Raw genomic sequence first — 25,212 nt, 5'->3', positions numbered from 1 at the left:
GAACACAGGATTCGAGGAGCGGTCTCACCAGTGCCGAGTACAGAGGGAGAAGAACCTCCCTGGACCTGCTGGTCACGCCGTTTCTGATCCAAGCCAAGATGCCATTGGCCTTCTTGGCCACCTGGGCCACTGCTGGCTCATGTTCAGTCGCTGTCAACCAACACCCCCAGGTCCCTCTCCTCCAGGCAGCTTTCTAGACAGACTTCTCCTAGTCTGTAGCTGCACAGGGTTGTTGTGCCCCAAGTGCAGGACCCGGCATTTGGCCTTGTTAAACCTCATGCCATGGGACTCAGCCCAGCGGTCCAGCCTGTTCAGATCCCTTTGGAGCCTCCCGACCCTCCAGCACATCCACGCTTCCACCCAGCTTAGCATCATCCTCAAACTTGCTCAGGGTGCAAACTCTGCGGGGCCAAGCGGCAGTCCCAGCGCCGGGGGGATCCCGCACCTCCCTGGGAGCGCTGGGAGGGCTCCCGCAGCCCTCGGGGGGCGAGCCCGGCTCTGTCTCTCACCCCTGGGGGGCGAACCGGGGGGGTGAGGGGTCCCGCACCGCCCGCAGGGCCGGGCCGCGCCCAGCGCCGCCTCCTCCTCCTCCTCCTCCCGCATCTCCGTAAGGAAAAGGCGGCCGGGGCTGCGCTCGCTGCCAGAGCGGCGCTGCGATCCAGAGCTGTCGCCGCTTCTTTCCCTCTTTTTTTTTTTAATTGTTTTATTTCTTTTTTATTTTTTTTACTTTATTTATTTATTTTGGTTTCGTTTCTTTTTCGAACGATTAAACCCTTCGCTCTCGCTCGTTTCCCCGCTGCCGCCGGGGATGGGTCCCCGCGGTCCCCGGGCGGCGCTGAGCGGCGGCGGCGGGCGAGCGGCGCCCAGGGCCGGGCTGTGAGCGGCTCCGCAGGCACCAGGTAACCCGGCCGGGCTCGGGACGGGGCAAAAACACGCGTGGGAAGGACGAGGGGCTCCCCTCCTGCCCGGGGGGGACGTGGCCGAGCGGAGCCCGGGGGCAGAGGCGCTAGTGGGAGAGGCGGCTGCCCCCCCGGCCTCGGTCGCGGGGGTTTAAGGGTTCGGCTGGATTTTGAGGAGGGGAAAAGGGGCTTCTGTAGGGCTTCTCTTGAGTGGTTTTGGGCTGGGAGTGGGAAGGTAGCCTTGGCTGTGGGTGTTCGCTCAGGGGTATGAAAAGATGTGAGAGTCCAGAGAAGAGCAACGAGGCTGGTGAAGGGGCTGGAGAACAAGAGGAGCGGCTGAGAGAGCTGGGGGTGTTTAGCCTGGAGAAGAGGAGGCTGAGGGGAGACCTCATTGCTCTCTATAACTACCTGAAAGGAGGTTGTGGAGAGGAGGGTGCTGGGCTCTTCTCCCAAGTGACAGGGGACAAGACAAGAGGGAATGGCCTCAAGCTCCGCCAGGGGAGGTTCAGGCTGGACATTACGAATAAAATCTTCACGGAAAGGGTCATTAGGCACTGGCAGAGGCTGCCCAGGGAGGGGGTTGAGTCCCCTTCCCTGGAGGGGTTTAAGGGACGGGTGGACGAGGTGCTGAGGGACATGGTTTAGTGTTTGATAGGAATGGTTGGACTCGATGATCCGGTGGGTCTCTTCCAATCTGGTTATTCTATGATTCTATGAAACAGGTAATGTTTTCTTACAGTGCATGGAAGAGCTTAACCTGGTTTCCCTAAAAACAGAAAAAGTCTTAGCGTTTCCTCAGGTCTTGTCTTTCTATTTCCAGTGAGCTTTTATGGTATTACTGGTTGGAGGAAAGCTTAAACCCTCTTAAGTTCTCCCTTCAGTCTCTGGCGTGTTCCCAAGAACTGATGCAAACATATTACACACTGGCATTGCACTCCGCTTTACCTTTGAATGCTCTGGTTACAAAAGGTCACCCTAATCCTGTGACTGGTCTTTCTATTGCTGTGTCCACCGAGCTTTTTGCTGTCTCTCATTCAAAGTTTCAAAAAGCTTTCTGGAAGCTGTTTGTGTGCGTGTGGCCGTTGTGCCTTTGCACCCTTTCATCCATCTCCCTGGGAAGAGCTGAACGTATTTTCAGCGTAATTTCTGCATTCATTAATCTGGCCGTGCGTTCAGCCACGCTCGTCTTAATTAATGTGTTTGAGCTGCTGTCACGCAGCTGGAGCCCCGGGCAGGGAACACGCTCCCAAACAGAAATATTATATCTTCATCTTCTCCAGTGGCTAATTAGGTTTCACAAGCATCCCTCTCCTTTGGAATAAACAAAAGTGGGAGCATAACCCAACAAGGGGCTTGAGGAGGGAGGCAGGAGGAAGGTGTCTTTCCTGGAAGGTTTCTGTGCTCGCTTCCTAGCTGTTTCCAAGGAATTCACACGCCGGGAAGAGGTATAGTGTCATCTAGTTTGTTGTGGCCAGACTCGAGGAAGGTATCCGCTGGGACAGATGAGGAGCCCTGCCTTATAAGCATAATGTGCAAACATGACAGATTGCTCCACACTTCAGTAAATGTGGGTGGGTGTGCATTACACCGTGGGAGTCTAAAGGCAGCAAAATCTATCTTTTCTTCCATAAATTCAGCATTTTCTCAGCCAGTAACTAAATCACTAGGGCAGCCACTTAAGATGGTGTCTGTGCTGCTTGCAAGTGCAGCTGAGCACTTGTGCAACGTGGACTTCTAACATCCCAGCATTTATAACCTAGTGCTGATTTAACTTTTTACATCCAAGCAGCACTTCCTTGACAAAGCGTGAGCTCTGGGAGCTTTGTCTCTTTGTTTATTTTGCTTCTTAGGAAACAGCAGGTTGAATATCTTTCCAGGATCCTGCCTAAGGAACAAAGCAATTCATTTTTCCATGTCTCTGTTCTCTAGGATGACAGTACAGTCATATCTTTGAGGGTTTTTTTTTCTGTAGCAAAATTAATATTTCTTAAACACTTGGTAATGTGCAAGGGAAGAGCTGTGTGGTTTGTGAAGGAGTATCCCTGAGTGAGAAGGTTGCTTTACCTCCTTGTAGTCTCAAGGCACATGACCATTTTATTCACCTGTATCACAGAACAAACACTCGAGGTAAGAGTGGTACAGAGCACAGCCTCAAAACTCACAGCAGCCTGTCCATACTCCAGGCAAGATTACCTTTTGCGCTTTGGTATTTTTAAACCCAAGCAAGCAGAAAGCTAAACTCCCAGACAAAGCACACTGCTGGGAAAGGCTGGAAAAGGTCCGGTTCTGGAGGACGCTGCCTTGCTTTCCTGCTGGGAAGAAGTAGGAGTGAAAACTAAAGGCAGCATTGCCTTTTTCCAAAAAAGGGATGGCTGGTCTGACTTCTATTTTTTTCCTCATGCTATACATGTGGCAGTGACAAGCCGCTCATGGGCAACCCACTTAACTGGGGTAGTTTTCATCAGTGGAGCTAAGCTGCAAGCAGGGAGGGAGCACAGGCAGCTTTTGTCTGTGGCCTTTCGACCAGCACAGAGCATCAGCCGAGAGCAGACAGGGAAGGAAGCGAGGAGAGCAGTGCCTGAGCTGTGCTTTTGGCATCGGCTCATTAGAGAGGACCAGGATATGAGTTAGTATTGGATAGGGGCCTGTCGCATCACTTCCAAGCTATGTGGTTCCTGGATGACTCTATTAACAAAATGCTAAGAAACCTGGTTATTTCCCCACTTAGCAGGAGCTCAGAGGTCACTGTGACATTCACTCAACTTCCAGTGCTCACTGCTCTGCTAGTGGGGTGTGTGTTAAAGAAGTTTCTCAGTAAAAGATTTTCAAAGCTATAATACTGACTGCTTCCCCCACACACCACAAGGTTTGCATAGACCATATCATAGAATCATAGAATCACCAGGTTGGAAAAGACCCACCGGATCATCAAGTCCAACCATTCCTATCAATCACTAAACCATGTCCCTCAGCACCTCGTCCACCCGTCCCTTAAACACCTCCAGGGAAGGTGAATCAACCCCCTCCCTGGGCAGCCTCTGCCAGTGCCCAATGACCCTTTCCGTGAAAAATTTTTTCCTAATGTCCAGCCTGAATCTCCCCTGGTGGAGCTTGAGGCCATTCCCTCTCGTCCTGTCCCCTGTCACTTGGGAGAAGAGCCCAGCACCCTCCTCTCCACAACCTCCTTTCAGGTAGTTGTAGAGAGCAATTATAAATATTATAAATCTCTGCCAGATGTCAGAAATGACTTGGTTAAGGCACAGCAGTCGGATCACTTTGGCCCCCACAACCACCGTTCTCTGCAAATCAGAGCAGAAACTGCATGTTTTCCTGGCCACAGCTGCTCAACAGCTTTATTTCTGCTCCCTGATGCGAATGTTGCTCTTGCCCTCATTTACCTGCACCCGGGTGGGCTGTGTGGCTGTGCTGGGGCTGGCTCAATCTCAGTCAGGTCCTGCAAAGCTGGTGCTCTGGATGCTGCTTCAGGCAGGTATTTCAAAGGGAAAGCAAGCGGCAGGTACTGGGTAATCTCGTGAAGCTCGTTTAACACCCATTTGGCAACTTAGAGACAACCGCCGTGTTAAAACCTAGGTGAGCATCCTCCTGTAGGCAAGCACTGCTTCCCCGCAGAGCATCTTGTCCTCTTGTTTTATTGCAAGTGGGCAGCAGTTTTATCTCAGTTTTTGTAGAATCATAAAATGATTTGGGTTAGAAGGGACCTTTAAAGGTCACCCAGTCCAGCCCCTTTGCAATGCGCAGGGACACCTTCAACTACTTGGGTTGCTGAGGGCACTGTTCAACCTGACTTTGAATGTTTCCAGGGGTGGGGGATCTACATCCTTTCTGGGCAACCTGGTCCAATGTTTCACCATCCTCATCATAAAATATTTCTTCCTTATGTCTGGTCTGAATAGCTGGCTCTTTCCGTTTGAAACCATTACCCCTTGTCCTACTACCACAGGCCTGCATCCAGGGGATTTAGATTCAGTCCTCTGAGGTTTGGCTCTCCAGACCTACCTTTGAAGTATCTTTACTGCTGGGTCTGGTGCTAATTGGGAGGAAAGGGGATCTCCCTCTCCAACTAGGGCTAAGTTAATTAGGAAGCAGCAGTGAGGCTCCAGGAACCGTCTATATCCTAGCCGTGATCAAAAAGCAGGTTCCGGTGCATGCTGCCCAGCTCCCTGGAAGATGCTGAGAAGAGCAGGTTCCTTGGTGCTATTGAATTACTTTTTGGCAGCCACAAGCATAGACCATACTCTGCGCTTTGCATCCAAGCACTGCATCCAGTGGCCTCAATAAGAAGCAAGTATTCTAAATGTGCATATATGGGGTTCTGAAGTTGTCTTTTGCTGCTGTGTTTTTATGTTATGAGGGTATCCTGTAATTTTTACCCCCCAAACAGCACAAAAGAAATGAAGGATTAGCACAGAAGTATGTGAGCATCTTTCTTCTTTTCAATGGGAGGAACAAATTGAAGCTGACAGTTCCGTGGAAGCAGCACAACACATGAAGTAGTCACAATAATACATTTTATCTTCCAGCCCTTTTAAAGCATCGTTAGCTCTCCAGCCTCTGATGCCTCCAGTAAGCTGACAGAGCCAGCCACCTCATTACTGCTGTCCCACTGCTCACAGCCTGCCCTCTCTCCTGGCCCTCAAACAGCACGATTAGCTGCAGCATTTAGTGCTTCCCAGGTCAGGCAGCCTGCTGTTAGCCCTTCAGTGTCATGAGATCTGTTTCAAATAATCCCTTCTGCAAGAAATCATTTATTATTTTTAAATTAAAAACCTCCATTTAGCTGCAGCCGCTAGGGATTTGTCAGACTTGATTTTGTCCTAAAAGCATCACCAACAGGAAAACTTCAAGCTGTCCATCAAATCCAAAAAGCAGTTGCAGCAGAGAACATCTGTCTAGTCATCACTGAGGTTCTGATTTTAGATTGTACCTTCACATCTACAAAAGACCAAGCTAGACCGACCCTATCTATTACTAATTAAACCTTACTATTTGAGCTCACCAAAGGAAGGAACTAATTTATAGTGAAATATGTTGGAGATAGACAGGCAAATAAGCACATGCAAATAGCTGCAGGAGGTTTGTGTTTCAACAGCAAGATTGAGCACCACAGGTTCCTTTCTCTTTTCCCCAAATTATCATCTTGCATCTGAGCAGCCAAAAGAGCTCTGTTTATCCCTCAGTGAGGTATCTTTCCTCTATGTCAAATTTATCTTGCATCTGCTAGAAGACTGAGACAAAACAGAGGGAAGATATAGTTTGTAGGGAACGCATCTCTTTAAGATGCCTCACAGGTCTTGTAGAAAGAAGCTAATGCTTGAGACTGGCATGGTGGTGCTGGTCAGTGGTACTGCCTCAGGCAGACAGCTGGGGTAGTCCATGTAGCTCAAAGCCTGACAGGCATTTTCTAATCATATAACCTGAGGGAAAGAGCATTTTCCTTAATTAAGCAAGTTGACATCCTCTGTTGCTATTTCATTTAAAAATGTTTGGGTTTAAAAGTAATCATGGCACAGAAGTAGGGACAAATGTTACACCTTTGTGCAATTACGTCTCCACAAGAAGTCTCTGGGTATGGAGACAGCTTTTTCTCTGCTCACCACTGCAAGCATCGCTAGGCTGTACTAGCAACAGCGATCCCTGGCATGACTGTAGGGGATGATGCTGTGGAAAAAACATCACTGCTCAATTAAGTGTATAATGTGTCGAGTCCTGCACGGCTGACTGCCTTTTCCTTGTCTCATTTGGTACATCCACGAAATACCATTTTGTTAGCTCCAAGGAGGACTTGGGTTTTCACACAGGCTGTGGGGTAGGAGGCAATGGGCTGCGAGGTGCTATTTGAACCTTGAGGCATTTTCCTGAATTCAGTGTAACACTCTCAGGCCACACCTACTTAGATACACAAAATCTTATTAATAGGAGTAGACATCTGTTAAAGTAAACAGAGATGAATGTTTAGTTTATTAGATGTTCAGATTAATAAAACCAGGAGCTGGAAATGCTCACTAAGGCATCTGTGCTACACAAAACCAAACCGAAGCCATATTAAAAATGCTAAGACTTCAGCTGAGGCTGGAGAATAATCAGCTTAAAATTCTGCCTGCGTAGACCAAGGTTTTGCCTTCTTTGAAATCAGAGGGAGATGTTGCCGTCATCTCCCCAGATGGCAGCAGGACCGCAAAGCCTTGTTTCCATGCACACAGGTGCTAGACTGGAAGTGCTTGCAATCTATTTGATTTCCACAGTGTATGCTGGAAGCAGAAGCTCCCTGAAGGTTAGATAGCTTTTCATCTGCAATTACCCAACAAGGGGTTGCTTCTTCCTCGTTCTTCCCTAGCTCTAAGCTTAAAAAGAAAATAATCCTCCTTGTTACTGGTAGAGAAGGCAGCACTGGTGGATCCAGTGTAACAGCTTCTATGTGAGCATAAACTAAGTGCTGTACATATGCTTTCTCCAGCTGCTGTATTTCTTGTGGGCATGTCATGCTGCCACCAGGTGAGGAAGACAATTGCTTCCATTGGCAAAAGGACAAAATAATTTTCCGTCATCATATAAAACCATTATATCCTCCTTTTCCTATACCCAGAATGACGGCCCATTACTGTGATGTGAATTGGAAAAAGCACAAATTTCAACCGAAAAGGGAAGGAGAAAAGAGTGAGAGGGCAGCAGAGGACAAATGGCAGGCTCATTCTCATTAGCCAACAATGTCCCTGGTGGGTTTTTCCTTTAAATGGCAGACTGCAGGAAAGCAGGGCTGCTCTGAGGTGCGTGCAGCCTTAATTTGTGCAATGAAAAGTTATGCAAGATAATTACCTTGTAGTTCAGCAACAATAAAAGCTGTCAGATCTGTTTAATCCATGCTCAGTTTATCCGTAATGTCTCTGTGTCTAAAAGACTCAAATGGTAACTAATCCTATAGCATGGCTGGAGCGTATGATGTTTTAGAGTCAAGATTTTTTTTAAAATGTTCACTACGGATTAAATGTAGCAATTTAATGTGACTAGGTCTACTTAACTTATATTTAAGGGTTTAATCAGGTTTGCATTGGCTGTGTCTGTGGCAGCAGACTATGGGCATTGGGGATTGTTCTCAGGTGCTAGTGGCTACAGGCACAGACCAGCCTGTATCCCTGGTATAAAACTCCCTTGTCCCCCAAAAGATGGGGGTACGTGAAAACTGCTTTGGGAATAGTCCTTGACCCTGACTGCTTCCCAAACCAGGTGTGGTGACTGTGTGGGAAAGTGCTACCTGGCCCAGGCCAAACCCGTGCCAGCAATTGTTCAGACAGTGGAAGCTCCTTTGCCCCAAGGAGCAGAAAGCCTTGCATACACACCAGGGAACAGCTTTTCTATACTGAGAAACTTGGTAGCTACTGAAATGAAGCGTGGTTTCAGAAAGCAGCAACAAGGACGGGAGTTCTCAAAAAAATTCTGCATGTTTCTTTCAAGCAGTTTCTGTAAACACTTTTGTATCTGTAAAGCTGTCCTTTTGTCCTGTAAAGCTTCATGTGAAGCAGCAGCATAGAGATAGGGAGCTGGGAATACCTGTGCCTCCTGGATGTCTGCACATAGCAACAACCTTCCTGGTTTTGCTCAGCTGCCCCGATGCCTGTCGGAGCTCTTCTCCAGTACCAGCATCTATAACAAAGTTTTTCCAACAGGGACTCCTTACCTAGCACAGACCCCCACTTAACACTTTATCCCTCATCAAATCTTTTTCAGCTGCTTTTTACAGCTCCTTTAATGATCCTGGCTAGAGAAGATTATGGTGGTTTGGGGGGAAGTTGAGGCTATTTGGTGATATTGGGTAACTTATCTTCTACGACTTCGAAGGCTTTTAAAGTTGAAAAGACTTGAGCCAGAAGAATGATAACTTCTGCTATAACTTTAAATAAAGAGTTTAAAAGTCATAAATGTAAGATCTTCTCTAGCAAAAGATTTAAGTTTTGAATTTAAGTGAACTGAAGCCAAGAGACAAAAGGGTTACGTCAGAGCACAGAGCCTCTTTTGGTTGTACATGGACAGTGCTCAGCTACTTGCTGTACTAGAAGAGAGCTTCAGACACGTGCTATAGCCAAATATAAATGAAGTAACACAGGACTTCTATGGCAATGCTCTCGAAAGGGCTGCATTTGGGAGGGTTCAAAAAGATAAATAAATCCATTGCTGCAGTACTCATTTCTAGGACAAAAATGTCCAGCTGCAAAGATGCTCTATCCTAAAACACATAGTGATGACTTTTCAACAATATTTTAGTGAGTGAGGTGCCATTAAGACACCCTCTGAAATAGAATGATCATATAAACATCCAAGGCATTTTAAGTCACACTAATCCCACGTATTTAAAGAGGAGCAGCAAAGCATTTGTATCTCATTAGCGACTGAAAGGATTTGACAACAATGATGTTTTACTTTCCTTTCAAGGATGCAAAGCCTGTCTTACTTGTTTAATTTAGCTCGCTCATGCTTGTATTAGAGTGTACCTGGAGTGGATACTGCGTACAGCTAGAGTATGTCTGTCTTCACCGCCTAAAAAAACCAAGTAATCTCTAAAGCAGCCCACTGCTTCCCTAGACCATCCTACATGTGTTTACTTGATGCATTTACTTTCTTGCAGATGGAAAGAGGTAGTGGTCTCATCTGCTGTCCTTGCCACGGTGCATTAAAAGAGGGTTGTAAAGAGCAGAAATACTGAGGCAAAGTGATGAAAGGAAACAGCACTCTTAAGGATGATTTTATATTAAAAATGGTTAACTTATTGTTCCTCTCTCCTGACAGCGATAAGGTTTTTATGATTGTTGCTTACGCAGTCTGAGAAAGTGAGGGCACTCTCCGGCTTACACTTGACAGGCAAATTTAGGTCACTGCTCAGAGTCAGCAGGGATTTTGCCAAGAGGCTCCCACCAGAGTCGCATCTCTTGACATCGGGGCTGACTTACCCTGCTTGTTCTCAGATCTAACTCATGGGCTAATCCAAATGCTACTGTTGGTCAGTAAGGGACGAGAGACAGCACCAGCACCACTCGGTGTCCTAAGCCTCTCCCGTCCAAGCTAACACTTGCAAAAGCGCAGACTAGATTGATCACTTTTTCTGATCGGTGCTGAGATACTGAAATTCCACCCAATATGTGTGGACAACTGGGCAGTGTTGAGCGGCACGTGCTGGAAGAGGTAGAGAAGTAGACAGGCTGCTGCTTCTAGCCAGAATAATTCCCACAGCCCATTTTGGACCCTGCTGGTCTTACTGCTTCTCCCAGTTGCTCCTTATAGTTTATCTTCTAATATAGGGATAGATAGCAAAGCAGCACAAAGACTTCCACCTTTACTACTGCACAGTGCTGCTGAAATGACAGCTTGATTTGTAACGTGCACAGGCCATTCACACTGAACTGCTGGTATGAATCTGGTTCCCAGTGGGTTTATAAGCACAAGATAATTGTTCTCGGTTGATTTTCAGAAGCACTTTTTCTTTAGATTATTTACCAGAGCTCGAATGGCAGGGAGGCTTTGTTGTTAGTTAGTTCTTAAACTGACATAATCATAGAATCACCAGGTTGGAAGAGACCCACCAGATCATCGAGTCCAACCGTTCCTATCAATCACTAACCCATGTCCCTCAGCACCTCGTCCACCTGTGCCTTAAACACCTCCAGGGAAGGTGAATCAACCCCCTCCCTGGGCAGCCTGTTCCAGTGCCCAATGACCCTTTCTGTGAAGAATTTGTTCCTAATGTCCAGCCTAAGGAATAATGAATGATGAGTAGAATTGGAGTTGCCTTCTAATCAAATATCATTCTGCATACCAAGGTGGGTTTGAAGTGAATGAGCGTCAAATCCAATTAGATGGCAAGATTCTGATCATTCAGCTGCATTCACACATACTCTTACAGACCAAATTTTACTTATCTGTGCTAATGACAGCTGGATATGATTGCTCTGTGTTCCTAGTGCTACAAGGGGTGGCATTAGGGGGGGCACCGTGTGGGGTTCATGCACACACTCACTCCAGCTCCAGCGCCAAACACATGATAGAACTGAAAAAAATGAGGTCAGCTACCAGGAGCCCATCTGTCATGCACAGGAGCCATTTATGATCAGATTTATTTTTTTGTTTTTATTACATTGAAATTACTCGTTTGCATTTCCCTTTTCTTATGGTTTTGGTACATGCTGAACCAAGAGTAGGGAATGATGCTGTAGGTGTTGCTCTGAGGGGAGGTTAAACAGAGGAAAGAACAGTTTCAGCCACCATCAGTCTGTGTTTCTGTGCAGATGAGGCAATGACAGTTCAAAACAAAGACACATTTTAGAGTAAAATAAAAGATGAAGTTGAAAGTCCCTATGCTGACTTTGGCATCTGGATTGGTATAAAAGATGACTGATGTTCACTGAACTTATGGAGCTATATTGCAGTGGGAGCATCAAGTATGAGGTCCTATACATTTACAGCCACATTCTTCATTATTTTGCTGTTAACCTGGACTGTTACCTTTCTTCTTACTATTATTGTTGCTTTTTGGTGTATGTACTTTATCCAATTTGGGTAGGAGGAGCAGAACAAACAGCATGAGCTACTCCAGATGGCAGACAACTTGTGTTTCTGCTTAGGGTGGCTAGTGATGAGGTAGCAAATACCTTAGCATTTGAGTTGAAAATGTCCTTATATACAACATAAAAAATGTTCTTTATGGAAATGAGATCGTAAGTGGCAAGTCTTGCTATTAGTATCAAGTCTTGGGAAAAATATAATTTGAAATGAAAGCTAAAATTTGGTATTGAAGTACCCAAAGCTAACATTTTCATTTATTAGAAACAGGTAATGGTGCCTTGTGCTCTCTTGCAGGGATTTCTGGGTGGCCAAGCTTTTTTTTCTGTACGCTAAAATTAACGTTTGAAGGTCACAGTTCTGCTGGCCTTTCACTGACTGATACAGGCTTGGGTAGTGTGTTTGTCAGTATAGCCATATGCTGCTATTTAAGAATATCCCACAGCCTTGGACTTTGATGGAGCAAATGCATGTGATTTTGTTCTGGCAACCAAGAATCGCTCTTCAGATGAAGCTCACACGTCTGTACAACTCTGACATATGCTACCCTGCCCAAGAAATAGCAGCCCAATCACTGAGGAACGTAAAATGTGCCAGTAAAGTCTTAATTCATGTAATCCAATAACCAACAGAGAACAGCTTTCTACAGGTGCTTCCAGAAGATCCAGTTCCATGGAAGTGTTCCTGGAACATGTAATTATGAGCCTGTGCACTAATATCTAAGAATTTTTGTCCTAGAAGTATAAAAACTCATATGAAAGAATTAAGTTTCTTGTGGAAGCCTTTATAATGCCCCCAAGTGCTTTACCCATATATCACTGTCAAATTTTTGTATCAAAAAAACATCCACAAGAATGTCTGCGTTATCATCCAAGATGCATTCCTCTGTGCCTTCGAGGAGTCTAGCGAACATGGAAACCATAAATTCCAGGTGGTTATTTGGGCTGCTGGCCATGAGGCCCCCTATTGCCAGGGTGATTTAATTATGTCAGAAGGAAGAAGTTGGCAAATGAATATTAAAAATTACTAGACTTTAGGCTACAAAAGAAGTGACACCAGCTGGAGGTGTACTGTGTGTGCTTAGCATGAGCCTTAGTAAGTTTAGAATTAAATTGTGCTCTTTGGGTTTGTGAGTGCAAGGCAGAAAGAATTGGGTGGCTGGGAAGAGGACGTGGCTTATAGAGTATAAGCAGTTTCTTCTCTTATTGCATATATTATTTTGAAGATGCATGTTCCTAAATGGTATCTTATTGCAATTGAAAGTTTTTACCTTTGTGAGCTGGCCAGCTAGTCTGATAAGCAGAACATAGACATTGGCATGGATGAGGGAGGAATGTATTCACTTCTTTCATTGTTCAGGAAGATACCAGCTAATTTGTTGGACATACTCCAGGTCTGCAGGTAAGGAAGATTCCTAGCATGCAAAACAGAATCAGCTGACTTCTGCAGCAGTCCAGTCGCAACAGCTTAGTGGACCAGCACATCTTACCCTATGTGCTTTAGTGTAGCTTCATGGAACAGATCCTCCTAGAAGCTGTGCTAAAGCACATGGAGGATATGGAGGTGATTAGTGGCAGCCAGCACGGCTTCACCAGGGGCAAGTCCTACCTGACCAACCTAGTGGCTTTCTATGATGGGGTAACCGCAGCAGTGGACATGAGTAGACCAACAGATGTGGTCTATCTGGACTTCTGTAAAGCCTTTGACATGGTCCCCCACAACATCCTTCTTTCTCAGTTGGAGAGAAATGGATTTGATGGGTGGACTGTTCAGTGGATAGGGAATTGGTTGGATGGTTGTAATCAGAGAGTAGTGGTCGATGGCTCAAAGTCCACGTGAAGACAAGTAGTGTCCCTCAGGGGTCCGTACTGGGACCAGTGCTGTTTAATATATTCATTTGTGATAGAGACAGTGAGATTGAGTGCACCCTCAGTAAGTTTGCAGATGACACCAAGCTGAGGGGTGCAGTTGCCACACTGGAAGGATAGGGTGTAATCCAGAGGGACCTGGACAAGCTGGAAAAGTGGGGCTGTGAGAACCTCATGAGGTTCAACAAGGCCAAGTGCAAGGTCCTATACCTGGGTCGGGGCAATCTGCAGTTTTAATACAGGATAGGGGATGATGTGATTGAGAGCAGCCCTGCAGAGAAGGACTTGGGGGTGCTGGTTGATGAGAAGCTTGAAATGAGCCAGCAATGTGTGCTCACAGCCCAGAAAGCCAACCATGTCCTGGGCTGCATCAAAAGCAGCGTGGCCAGCAGGGAGAGGGAGGTGATTCTGCCCCTCTGTTCCTGTCTTGTGAGACCTCACCTGTAGTACTGTGTCCAGTTCTGGAATCCCCAACATGAGAAGGATATGGAGCTGTTGGAACTGGTCCAGAGGAGGCCACAAAGATGATCCAAGGGCTGAAGCACCTCCCATACGAGGACAGGCTGAGAGGGTTGGGGTTGTTCAGCCTGGAGAAGAGGAGGCTCCAAGGAGACCTTATAGTGACCTTCCAGTACCTGAAGGGACCTACAATAAAGCTGGGGAAGGGCTGTTTACTAAGGGATGTTGTGATAGGACTAGGGGACGTGGCTATAAATTGAAGAAGGGCAGATTTAGACTAGACATAAGGAGGAATTTCTTCATAATGAGGGTAGTGAGGCACAGGCACAGGTTGCCCAGGGAAGTTGTGGCTGCCCCATCCCTAGAAGCGTTCAAGGCCAGGTTGGATGGGGCCTTGGGCAGCCTGATCTAGTGGGAGGTGTCCCTGCCCATTGCAGGGGGTGCTGGAATTAGAGTATTTTAAGGTCCCTTCCAACCCAAACCGTTCTATGATTCTATGACTAAATATCACCAAATTTGATTGGACAGCCAGCAGACCTCAGATGCTGACAAAGGGCAACAACACGCAAACCACTTCACTGTAGGGATTGCAGCTCCTTAGATACAAAATGGGCCTTGAAACATGTCACACAAAAAATGAGATAGGAACAAAAGATTATCAAGGGACCCTTCAGTCATGGAGTCCCCACCATTCCCATTTAGTCAAGGGCTATACATCATCCCAAAGTGTCCTTGAAGCCTACATTCCATGAACCCTCAGCTGCAGAAGGCTCTGTAACACCCTACAGGAAACCCTAGATGTAGAGCCATAACTCTAGCTGCTATAAAGAGAGAACAAGAGGTATCAAGGGCACCACCATCTCTGATGTATTTTTTGCAGTTTTAAATGGTTGCTAGCACATCTGTAGCATCTCTTAGCTTGGGTTGAAGTCCACACCGTCTATCAAATATTTCAGCATTATGGGGGTTGGAGGTCCACGCTGAGAGTGATGAAGAGAGGGCAGCCCTGTGCAAGTGACGGGCTCAGCAACCCCTTCCCCTCTCATTAGCTCAGGCTCAGCTGTTTCCCCGTTTCTAGAATGAAAGGAGAGCTGGGAGAGGGGACTTTTATTTCCCTGGGGACAGAGACATCGTCAATTATCTGCCATTCCCTGCTGCAAGCTGTCAGCGAATAGGGCGGAGAAAGAGCACTGATAGGATTTCACCTTATTCCTCAGCTCTGCCGATGGGCTCATCATTCATCTGCCGTGCACTTAGCATGAGCGGTACTAATTGTATTAATTATGATCCTGCACAGCGCGTGCTTATATTAGCATTAAGCAGACTTTCTGAAATGTAATGGTTGGACTCGATGATCCGATGGGTCTTTTCCAATCTGGTGATTCCATGATTCTATAACATTAATGATTCTTAGCTATATGTAAGCGTGCTCATTGCATCCACTGCTGAGATGGATCTCTCGGATCTCAAAAAGCATTTAATGCTGGTTTAGATATGCAGTATGCTTTATATTGAGAACAAAATGCATATCGTGTCTAGGAGACAATAGCATTATGTCAGGTGACAGCTAAATGCAGATTTAGAAACTCAGTCACTGCATTAGAGTAGCATCAACATCCCCTTAGTGTAGTGTTCATCTATATGACTGGTCAGGTCAACAAGCAACATGGATGAGTCCTTGAGGGCTGAGCCTTACTGAAATTATTGTAGTGACTGCATCTACGTCTATGATCAGAATACAAGTGTATTATTAAATTCAGAGATAGGATTTTTACTCAATAGCGCAGAAGCCTTTGACTGATTTAAGAGAAAGGAAAATAAATCCCCCTCTACAAAGTGTGTTAACAACAATGTGACAAATACTCATAGCTCAAAGTGTGTTTGCTAGATGTAGTTATCATAAATAATCCATCAGCGTGGTGCCTGTATGCAGCCCCTGTCTGTGTGAATCTGGGCTAAGGGGCTGCTGCTGCTGGGCAGAGTCAGTGTGATTTTGTGAGGTCGGTTGGAAATATCTGAGATGTCAGCAATATAGGTTTAAATCATAAGAACAGATTGTGTTTGTGCAATACAGTCAACCTCTAACCTGACAAACTGAAAAGTAACTGAACAGAACTAGGAGATTTCATCTGTTCTGACTCTGTTACCTCCTCTTATCACAGTTGTCTTCTGTGCAGGAATAAACCATACATTAATTACCAAGATTATATATAATCTCTAGAGAGAGGACAAGCCTATCTGGGCTCTGAATTCTGAAGCAGAAGTAGCTCCAGGCAGGTCTTCAATTTGCATTTCAATTGCACATCTTCTAGCCCTCCACTCTTCCTTCTGGTATCTTGAGGGAAAGGCTTAGCTAGTAAGGCATTGCAAAGCCATGAGTGCTTGAGAAAATTAAATTCAATAAATAAATACATTCATTTTCCAAAATCTGCATTGTTTAAGTTCCCTCAAAGCAAAAGAAAACCTAAACGCTTCCTGTATGTGTGCACACGGTCATAGATGGACACAAAGATCTTGTTTGAAGCAAAATCCATTCATTTTTCATTCACGTTAATAGAGAAGATATTCATTGTGTGGAAGATGTTAGCATTTTGACAAGAGTTTGGCATCTAAAGTAATTACAGTTTTATAGCCAGTGTGGTCATGACTAGTACCCACCTTCAAGTTTGGTTTTATTCCCCTTGTTTTCTGAGGAACGGCTGATGTTTATACAGTTAAATCTCCTCTGCCTGCCAGTGTTCTTTATCTTCTGCCCTCATAGCTCTCCAGAGGCTGTCTGGAGTGGAGTGCTAATCATCCTGTTAACCAGGGATTTTCTGCTCCTTGGGACTCTGGACCCAATTTTTAATGCAAATCTGTTTTTTCAAAGGGGAGCATACAGCGCGCAGCCTAACTGTCTTAAGGTTATTTGCAAAACCAAAGGGAACCTGCTGTGCAGACTCCCCGCGGTACTGTGATCTGGTGGTTTCCACTTTGTCTCTTGGGAGCTGGTTCTTGGTGCTGTTTGAACTGTTAGGTGTCAGCTGGCATGAGCAGACACTGTACTGTCTACAGAGATGGGAGGTTTGACCCTGGAAGCTGCAAAGTGGCTTCTGCCAAGAGCTGGTTATTGGCAAGCCTGAGCAGAGCTCATCCGTGCCGAGGTTTGCTGATGGCCTTAACGAGCTAGGGGTGAGTGTAGGGCCAGATTTGGTCTCTCATTGACTAAAAACTCAAGTATCTGTGCCTGTGGCTGGACTATGTACAGGCTAGGAGAAGTCTGGCTGGAAAGCTGCCTGGAGGAGAGGGACCTGGGGGTGTTGGTTGACAGCGACTGAACATGAGCCAGCAGTGGCCCAGGTGGCCAAGAAGGCCAATGGCATCTTGGCTTGGATCAGAAACGGCGTGACCAGCAGGTCCAGGGAGGTTCTTCTCCCTCTGTACTCGGCACTGGTGAGACCGCTCCTCAAATCCTGTGTTCAGTTCTGGGCCCCTCACCACAAGAAGGATGTTGAGGCTCTGGAGCGAGTCCAGAGAAGAGCAACAAAGCTGGTGAGGGGGCTGGAGAACAGGCCTTATGAGGAACGGCTGAGAGAGCTGGGGTTGTTTAGCCTGGAGAAGAGGAGGCTGAGGGGAGACCTCATTGCTCTCTACAACTACCTGAGAGGAGGTTGTGGAGAGGAGGGTGCTGGCCTCTTCTCCCAAGTGACAGGGGACAGGGCAGGGACAGTGACAGGGGACAGGGAATGGCCTCAAGCTCCGCCACGGGAGGTTTAGTCTGGACATTATGAAAAAATTTTTTACGAAAGGGGTCATTGGGCACTGGCAGAGGCTGCCCAGGGAGGTGGTTGAGTCACCTTCCCTGGAGGTGTTTAAGGCACGGGTGGACGAGGTGCTGGGGGACATGGTTTAGTGATTGATGGGAATGGTTGGACTCGATGATCTGGTGAGTCTTTTCCAGCCTGGTGATCCTATGATTCTATGTTTATCCATGTGTGAGTTAGCTGAAGCACATCCTTACTGTGCTTCACCTGAGCCTGCAAGGAGTGGCTACTCCCAAGTCCCTCCTGCTCCCCCTCTCTCCCCTTACACCATCCCTCCTGGCTGTAGGTTTCTGCCCAGGATCGATGCTCACAGCCTGGCTCTGCCCAAGAGCAACCTTTATCCCAAAGATTTATCCTTCCTGTGAAGAAACTGGCACAGCCTCTAGCTGAACAGGAATAGTGGAGACCCAGGCTCAGCTGGGGAGAGGAACAGTTGAGCACTGTTATCTGGCCACAGCAGAGGAGAATGCTTCCCTTAATTGCAGCCTGTGTGGTATCTTTGAGGACTATCCAGTCACAGGGGCAGCTCTCACTTCAGAAACAGACAGATTTACACTGTTCTGGTTATGCAATAGAGAAAACTCCACATTGCCAATAGTACCGGCAGTGCTGGGACTGGAAGAAATATTTCTGGTGGACCTCTTGCAGAAACATTCCTGACAAAGCAACTCCTCAGGCAATGGGGTCCTCTCCACAGAGAAGCAGTTGCTTGCCATGACATCTGCCACCGCAAAGAGTATTTGCCCAGCTTAGCACTACAAATTAAACATAACTGGACAGCAAACAATGTTTCCCCATGTATGTGCTTAGGTCCATTGCCTGCAGGCAGCTCCAACCCTCACCACACCATCCTGCACTGGCACCAAGCTCACCCCTCAGCTCAGCTGTTGGAGTGAAATGAACTGGGGGCATGAGGCAGGCCAAGTAGAGCTTTTAAAATAAATTTGAAAAAAAAAAAGGTTTTCATTTTTTATCAAGTTATCTTTAAGCTGTCCTAGCTTCTCAATCCATTTCACGGTGCGATGGCGTTAGCAGCCATGCTGGCACCCTGGAAGGAAGGAGACGCTGAGAAGAAAGGTCCTGCAGGACAGAGGGGCTGGTCCGGTCCCCAGCAGCACCTGAGGACCTCTTCTCCAGTATCCCCCATTCCCCACCTGCTTCTTGCTGTCTTGCCTGGCTTCAGCTGGCTGTGTGATGCTTCTCAGACGGCTTAGGTGAGGTCGTTCATCTCACCAGAGCAACGCAAAACAAAGGCAGCATAAAAATCAGCATCATCGTCTGCTGAGGGCAGCAAGTGCTGGGGTTGGGGCTTGGAAAACAGTGGGGCAAGGAGGAATGGAAGAGGGAGACATGCCCCTCTCCCCTTGAGGCAGCAGCAAGCTGAAGGAGCTGTTGTGAGCAACAGCATTTGCTTGCTATTTCTTTACAGGCAGATTGAGACCACTTTAATTTGGTGCGTACGCCAAGCTGGGCAGCGTAAATTACCACATACAGAGCAAGTGCTTTCTCTTGGGGTGTTCAACCCCTGCTGAATACATGAAATGCAGAGTGTACGATGCCTGGAGCTTGTTTACTCACCTCTTGACGTGGTGGAGAGCATCCCTCTCATCACAGCATGACACGGCTGCGCGTGCATCCGCTGTGTCTTCCTTCTCAGCTGCCGGGCAGGAACAGCCCTGGGGAAAATGAGCAAGGATCAAACGGGAGCTGCAGGACTTGATTCATGCTGAATGAACCCTCTCTTTTTTATTTTTAATATATATAATTACACTTCACAGTCATGGTGAGTGCCCCCTAAGAGCTCAGCACACTCCCAAAATATTCTGTGGGACACCTCGATGTAGCAGATGGGGATGACGAGGCTGGGAGAGGAGCATGCAGAACCTGGGGATGGGATTGTGATTAACACACTGAAGCGTGTGGTTTGTAGTCCCACATCCAGACCCTCTTTGTGTCTCCAACACATTTTCAGTAGACCCTGGGCTGTAAGTCAGAAGTGAAAATAGGACCGTTTTATTTCTGAGATGGGACAATTTTGCAATACAAACAGATTATTGACCTGGCTCACAGCCCCCGATAGGGTTCAGTGAGCCCTCACCATGCCTGCTGGGCACCAAGCAGTCCCAGCCTCACTGATTGCCTGTTACCCTCCGTTGTCACTGACCTGCTTTCTATTGTTTTTCAGAAATATCTTCCAGGCTCCCTGAAATCATGTCAATAGGATCACATTCGTTCTCTCCAGGAGGTCCTAATGGGATTATTAGAAGCCAGTCCTTCGCTGGCTTCAGCGGGCTTCAGGAAAGACGCTCCAGGCAAGTGCTGTGCTCTGTAAGGGGAATTTCTAAATCAAGCCCTAAGAGAGGGCCAAGGTGGAAAAAAGGGGAGAGACAACTGCCTTCTCTCCCAGTGCAGAAGAAAGTCTTCTTGGCTGAAATCTCTCTGTCTTGTTTGTATCATTAAGCTCTTACCCTCTGCCTTAGCTACCCAGTGTCTGTTCGCCTCTTCCCTATTTATGCAGAGCTTCTTCGCATGTCTGAGAGCTGTGAGAGAATTTCAGAGAACCGTTTTAATTTGCTAACTTATGCAGTGATCTTTGCGACATGTGAAATGTGCAGGAACACGATATGCTTGCTACCGCCCCCAGTTTAAGATCGTTGCTACCTAAACGATAGTTTTCTCCTTGCTGTGCTGCTATGAATCCAAAACACCTGTTTCCATTGTGGGACTGCCTAGATAGGACTTAGGGCTTGGAGTCAGGCACTTACTAAGCCAGCCAGTCCCTGATGCCCCCAGAGGCTACTTTACACTTAATTTTAACTTGTGGAAAGTCTCTGAGTGCCAGACCACCAGTCAGCCATCCAAGAGGGATGACAGGCAAAGGGTTGCTTCCCATCATCAGCTCGAGTCAGTGAGAGTTGTTAGATGCTGACCTTCCTTTAATGGCCTCAAGCTGCATCAGGGGAAGTTTAGATTAGACATTAGGAAAAATTTCTTCACAGAAAGGGTTATCAAGCACTGGAACAGGCTGCCCGGGGAGGTGGTTGAGTCCCCATCCCTGGAGGGGTTTAAAAGGCAGGTAGATGAGGTGCCTGGGTATATGATCTAGTAGTAGACAGGTACAGTTGGAGCTGATGATCTCTAAGGTCTTTTCCAACCTGATGATTTTCATTCCCCAGCAGTTACCAGAGAGGAATCTATATGCAGCACAACTCTCCTCCCTTTCCCATACAGAGCATGTAGAGACACACTCTTAATTAAGCCCCAGTTTTTCTTAGGAGGCCCTAGGCTTTACGCCTGAGATTATCTGAGCTCCTTTTTGGTTCTACGTGGATACAGCTCAGCCGTTTTATGAATGTGGCTGAGCAATGTGAGGCAGGACAGGCATGGCATAAGACAGAAAAACATTTGATGAGCCTCAGACTCAGCCCACCATTTCCAGACCAACATTCATATCTTGGCAAGGAAACTGTGATATTAAAAGCTGACAGCGTGTGTCCCAGGCTGCTCAGACCTCTTAACCTGTAAACATACACAGTCCAACTGGTAGGTGCAGAAGCAAATTCACTTTTGATAGCAGGCATAATATCAGAAGATTTCTTCAAGCTATGCTCCTTTGAGGTCATTATGATTTATAGGGGATTCCTCCTCTTTAATGTTCATTTTGCAGGTGTAACTCCTTTATTGAAAATTCATCTGCACTCAAGAAGCCCCAGGCAAAGGTGAAGAAAATGCATAATTTGGGCCATAAGAACAGCAGCACACCCAAAGAGCCCCAGCCTAAAAGGATGGAAGAGGTCTACCGAGCCCTGAAGAGTGGCCTGGAGTAAGAGCCTTTATTCTTTTTGTTGACTGAAGCTTTCTGTGATGTTTTAGAGCCTAGAGGAGCATATCACAGGAACAGGAATCCTTAATGATAGAAGAGGAAAATATACCTCTTGAAGCTTGGACAGTAACGCTTAGGATCTGAAATACATGTATGGGAAATGGGACAGAATCTCATTTCCACTCAAATAACTAGGAAAGCTCACAAAGGCTGGGATTTCAACATCTTTTTTTTTTTTTTTTTCTTAACTCTGAATTTCCTAGAGTTCTATCAGAGGCTTGTATCACCATTAAGATAACGGGGATTTTACCAGCCAGATACCAGCATGGGTTAGTGTTTGATAGGAATGGTTGGACTCAATGATCCGGTGGGTCTCTTCCAACCTGGTTATTCTATGATTCTATGATTCTGTGATACAGGAGCAGCGACTGGAAGGCACCAGTCCATAAATAAAGCTGCAGATTAACTTCCTCGAAACTGATTGTTTAGTGTAAGGACAATACCTAGCTCTTACATGGCCCTAAATAAGTGGCTCCTATTTATTCCTCAAAAGGCAGCAGAGAGCTGCTTTTAGGACTGGTCAATATAAACGAGTCTTTGTCTGAAAACAGATCCAATGAGGAAAGCCAATTGTTGCGCAGATTTTCTTTTAGGATGGTCAGCAGCCAGCTCAGTATGTGCTGCAGGGCTCACGCATCCCTCTCTGGTTTGTGTTTGCAGCGAGTATCTGGAAGTTCACCAGACGGAGCTGGATAAGTTGACTACTCAGTTAAAAGACATGAAAAGAAACTCACGCCTGGTACGTGTCATACTTTGTCATCGTGTGAATGCACAATAACCTCCTCAAGGTGCTGGAGTAAGCAGAGGGTGGGAGTAGGATATAGGGTACTATGCATAGATGCTCTTCTTCTCTTCCAGTCCTGGTCTTGTTTGTGATTTCTGATGACTGACAAACATTTCTTGTGGTGCTTATGTTGCAAATCTAATCACAGTTTCATGTTTTCTGTTGCAGGGAGTCCTGTACGATTTAGATAAGGTACGTTACTCCCTTTGACACCAGTTTTGCAAGGCAGTCTCAGTATCTGTATGGTAGACATAGCTGGCATGGGAAGCCTCTCTCAGCTGGTTGTACTAGCCAGGCCAACACTATTGAGGGAGAAATTACCTGGCGGTTTGCATTAGTGAAGGAAGAAATTCTTCACAGAAAGGGTCATTGGGCACTGGAACAGGCTGCCCAGGGAGGGGGTTGAGTCACCTTCCCTGGAAGGGTTTAAGGGACGGGTGGACGAGGCGCTAAGGGGCATGGGTTAGTGATTGATAGGAATGGTTGGACTCGATGATCCGGTGGGTCTCTTCCAACCTGGTTATTCTATGATTCTATGATTCTATGAAATCCAACTCTGCTCCTCTTCCCAAGGGCTCTGCTACTTGCCAAGCACCCCTGCCAGCCAGCTGTCTTCACTAACCCAGCATCAAACTTACCCCATTGGCCCTTTCCTGGGATCTGTTGAATTAAACTGCTTCCAGGAAGGAGGAGATAGGCTCCTGTCAAGGGAGGAGAGAAGGTAGAGGAGCAAGACCTCCTCTTTCGGTCAGCTGTCAGGTGCTAAATCCCTCGCTTTGTGCAACTTTGCTGTGCCAGCTCCAGGCTGGCAGGGACATGCCAGGGGTGGCTGTGGGAGCTGGGTCAAGCCCTGGGTCTTCCCTTCCTCTGCCTCTTCTGGGGAAGGAAAAATCTGAAAATTTAGTGAAACGAAAGGAAAACTTTCAAAAATGTTTTCTGAACAAGTCTGGCTTTTTTTTTTTTCAGTGACAATGCCAAACGCAGTTTTGCTTTCAAAAACAGTTGCTGAAGAACAGAATGAATTTTGACATGCAAAACCCAATCAATATAATACAAGTTTCCAAAGTACTCAAAATACTATATTTTTGAACTAAAAAACCTCTGATCCTCATTTTTTTCTGTCTTTCTTAAGCATTCAAAAAAACTAAGGAAATTCCATCAAAGAGAACCTTTTTTTTTTTTCTCAAAAATGCATTAGGTGCAGAAGTCAGTGAGCTCTATTTTCAGCAGCAGATTAGCAGCAGAAAGGTGGGACAGCTAATTCCAGATCCACAGGCAACAAAACCCTGTGTATTTTTAAGGAGGAGTTTCTCAGATGCGTGGGGTTAGCAAAGCTGGCGCGGCAGTGTCTTACTGATTTATTTAAACGTGCCTCACCCTCTGCCTCTTCCCTTCCTTCAGCAAATCAAAGCGGTTGAGAGATACATGAGAAGGCTGGAGTTCCACATTAGCAAGGTAACGAGCGGTCCTATCATCTTTCTTCTGCATCTGCTGTTATGTTATTAGGAAAACAAACCCTTGGCTCCCTGCTACCTCTCCACCCTGTGGAGGCTGCCTTGACAAAGCCTCTCCCAGATTCAATATTTTTACTGTGATGGGCTGGTGCTTGGAGCCAAAGAAAGGACTTGCATGTGGTTTGTAGCCCTTGAAGGTCAGCGACGCCCCAAGACGCTCCCACCCGCTTTTAGGTCCAGAGAGAGCATAGGGTCAGGCACTTGCTGGGAAAATTCTGCCTTGCTGCCTGCTTGTTGTTAAACAATAGGTAGAGAGAGAATTGAATCTGAAAGTAATTTAATTTGGCAGTTATTTCTACTATACACAGCAGATATATTGGGTTTATTCCTAGATTTCACTGCTAACACTTTTGCTGCGTGGTTTGGGGACCACATCCACTTGACTACATTGGTGACAATATTCAGTAGAGGTGCTTGTGATTTATACCAATACATTTTACAGCTGGACAAAATCCATGCTATGTATACTCTTACTTACAAACCTATCTGCTAGCAATTAGTTGCTTTCTTGAGTCTGACAAAAGAATGAATTATTTTTGACAGATAAAATGTCTTTTGAGAGTCATTTGAAAAGTGTTTGCGCAGCTTGAAGTGCTCCAATTGTGACAACCCATCCAAACCTTTTAATTTCGATCTTCTTTTACTCTTGGAGCCAAAAAAGAAATATAAATCATCAGGCAACAGACTGAAATTATGTTCCCCAAACCACCTTCTCTCTTGCTGGCAACATGAATGGCAAAATTAGTGCTTAGAGAACATTTCCATTCAAGTCCTTCCCACTCCATCCTGCTCAGAGCTAATGGTTTATTTGGATTATAATAAGACTGAAAAGCACACAACGCAAGAGGTAACGCTGGTCACTATTACTCGAACTTGCCAAATACATTAGTTCTTTTTCTGTAACCCACAGCAACAGAGAGAAAAGGAACTGAGCTGCGCTGCATTAGAGTATATGGGCTTGGACAGATAAAGGAACATCTTATTTTCTAGTGAATAACAATTTTTCAGCTGTACCGAATCAGGGCCACAGCGATACCTTCTGCCATCTACCTGTCATCAGCCTGTAGAGGAAGCAGAGTGAGGCAAATGGGTTGTACGGCAGCAGACCCCACGTATTTTGGGTGCAGATGAGCACAGGCAGAGGCAGGACATCAAGACATCAACACTAGGCTAACGCTCCACCCAGAAGGCAGGACGTACCAAGTGACAGCTATTGATAGCAGCTGTCTTTAGCTCGCTGACTTGCAAGAGAAATAGCAGTAGGTATGACTCCAAGGAGCTTTTTTTATAACTTTGAAATGGCAAAATGCTACCTGTGCCTCCACTACCCTTTGCTGAACTCTTCCACTTTGCAAAGCAGTCCCTGTTCTGGTCAGGGATCCCTCAAGGCAGAGGCTTCAGCCACTGGGTAGCCAAGCTAGCCTTGTAAAAGTCAA

At 46.3% G+C, this 25,212-nt stretch overlaps 1 protein-coding gene and 1 long non-coding RNA gene across 4 annotated transcripts in view; both read left to right on the top strand.

Moving 5' to 3' along the window:
• The window catches only part of LOC138718769 (uncharacterized), a 520,404-nt gene that overhangs the window by 307,656 nt on the left and 187,536 nt on the right, over window positions 1–25,212 (top strand). The window lies entirely within an intron of this gene.
• Window positions 1–25,212, top strand: part of RIPOR2 (RHO family interacting cell polarization regulator 2) — a 72,642-nt gene that overhangs the window by 17,988 nt on the left and 29,442 nt on the right. For 2 of the 3 annotated variants that reach the window (XM_069853298.1, XM_069853297.1), the window contains exons 2-6: window positions 19,781–19,907; window positions 21,263–21,418; window positions 22,139–22,217; window positions 22,431–22,454; window positions 23,664–23,717. In XM_069853298.1, coding sequence (XP_069709399.1) covers window positions 19,781–19,907; window positions 21,263–21,418; window positions 22,139–22,217; window positions 22,431–22,454; window positions 23,664–23,717 — 440 coding nt within the window. Of the gene's footprint in view, window positions 1–19,780; window positions 19,908–21,262; window positions 21,419–22,138; window positions 22,242–22,430; window positions 22,455–23,663; window positions 23,718–25,212 lie in introns of all 3 variants that reach the window. The other variant, XM_069853296.1, reaches the window with a different exon arrangement.

The sequence above is a fragment of the Phaenicophaeus curvirostris genome, chromosome 3 (genome assembly GCF_032191515.1).
Source record: "Phaenicophaeus curvirostris isolate KB17595 chromosome 3, BPBGC_Pcur_1.0, whole genome shotgun sequence".
Taxonomy (NCBI): domain Eukaryota; kingdom Metazoa; phylum Chordata; class Aves; order Cuculiformes; family Cuculidae; genus Phaenicophaeus; species Phaenicophaeus curvirostris.
The sequence above is the reverse complement of the archived record's forward strand: the minus strand, read 5'-3'. Positions and strand labels throughout refer to the sequence as shown.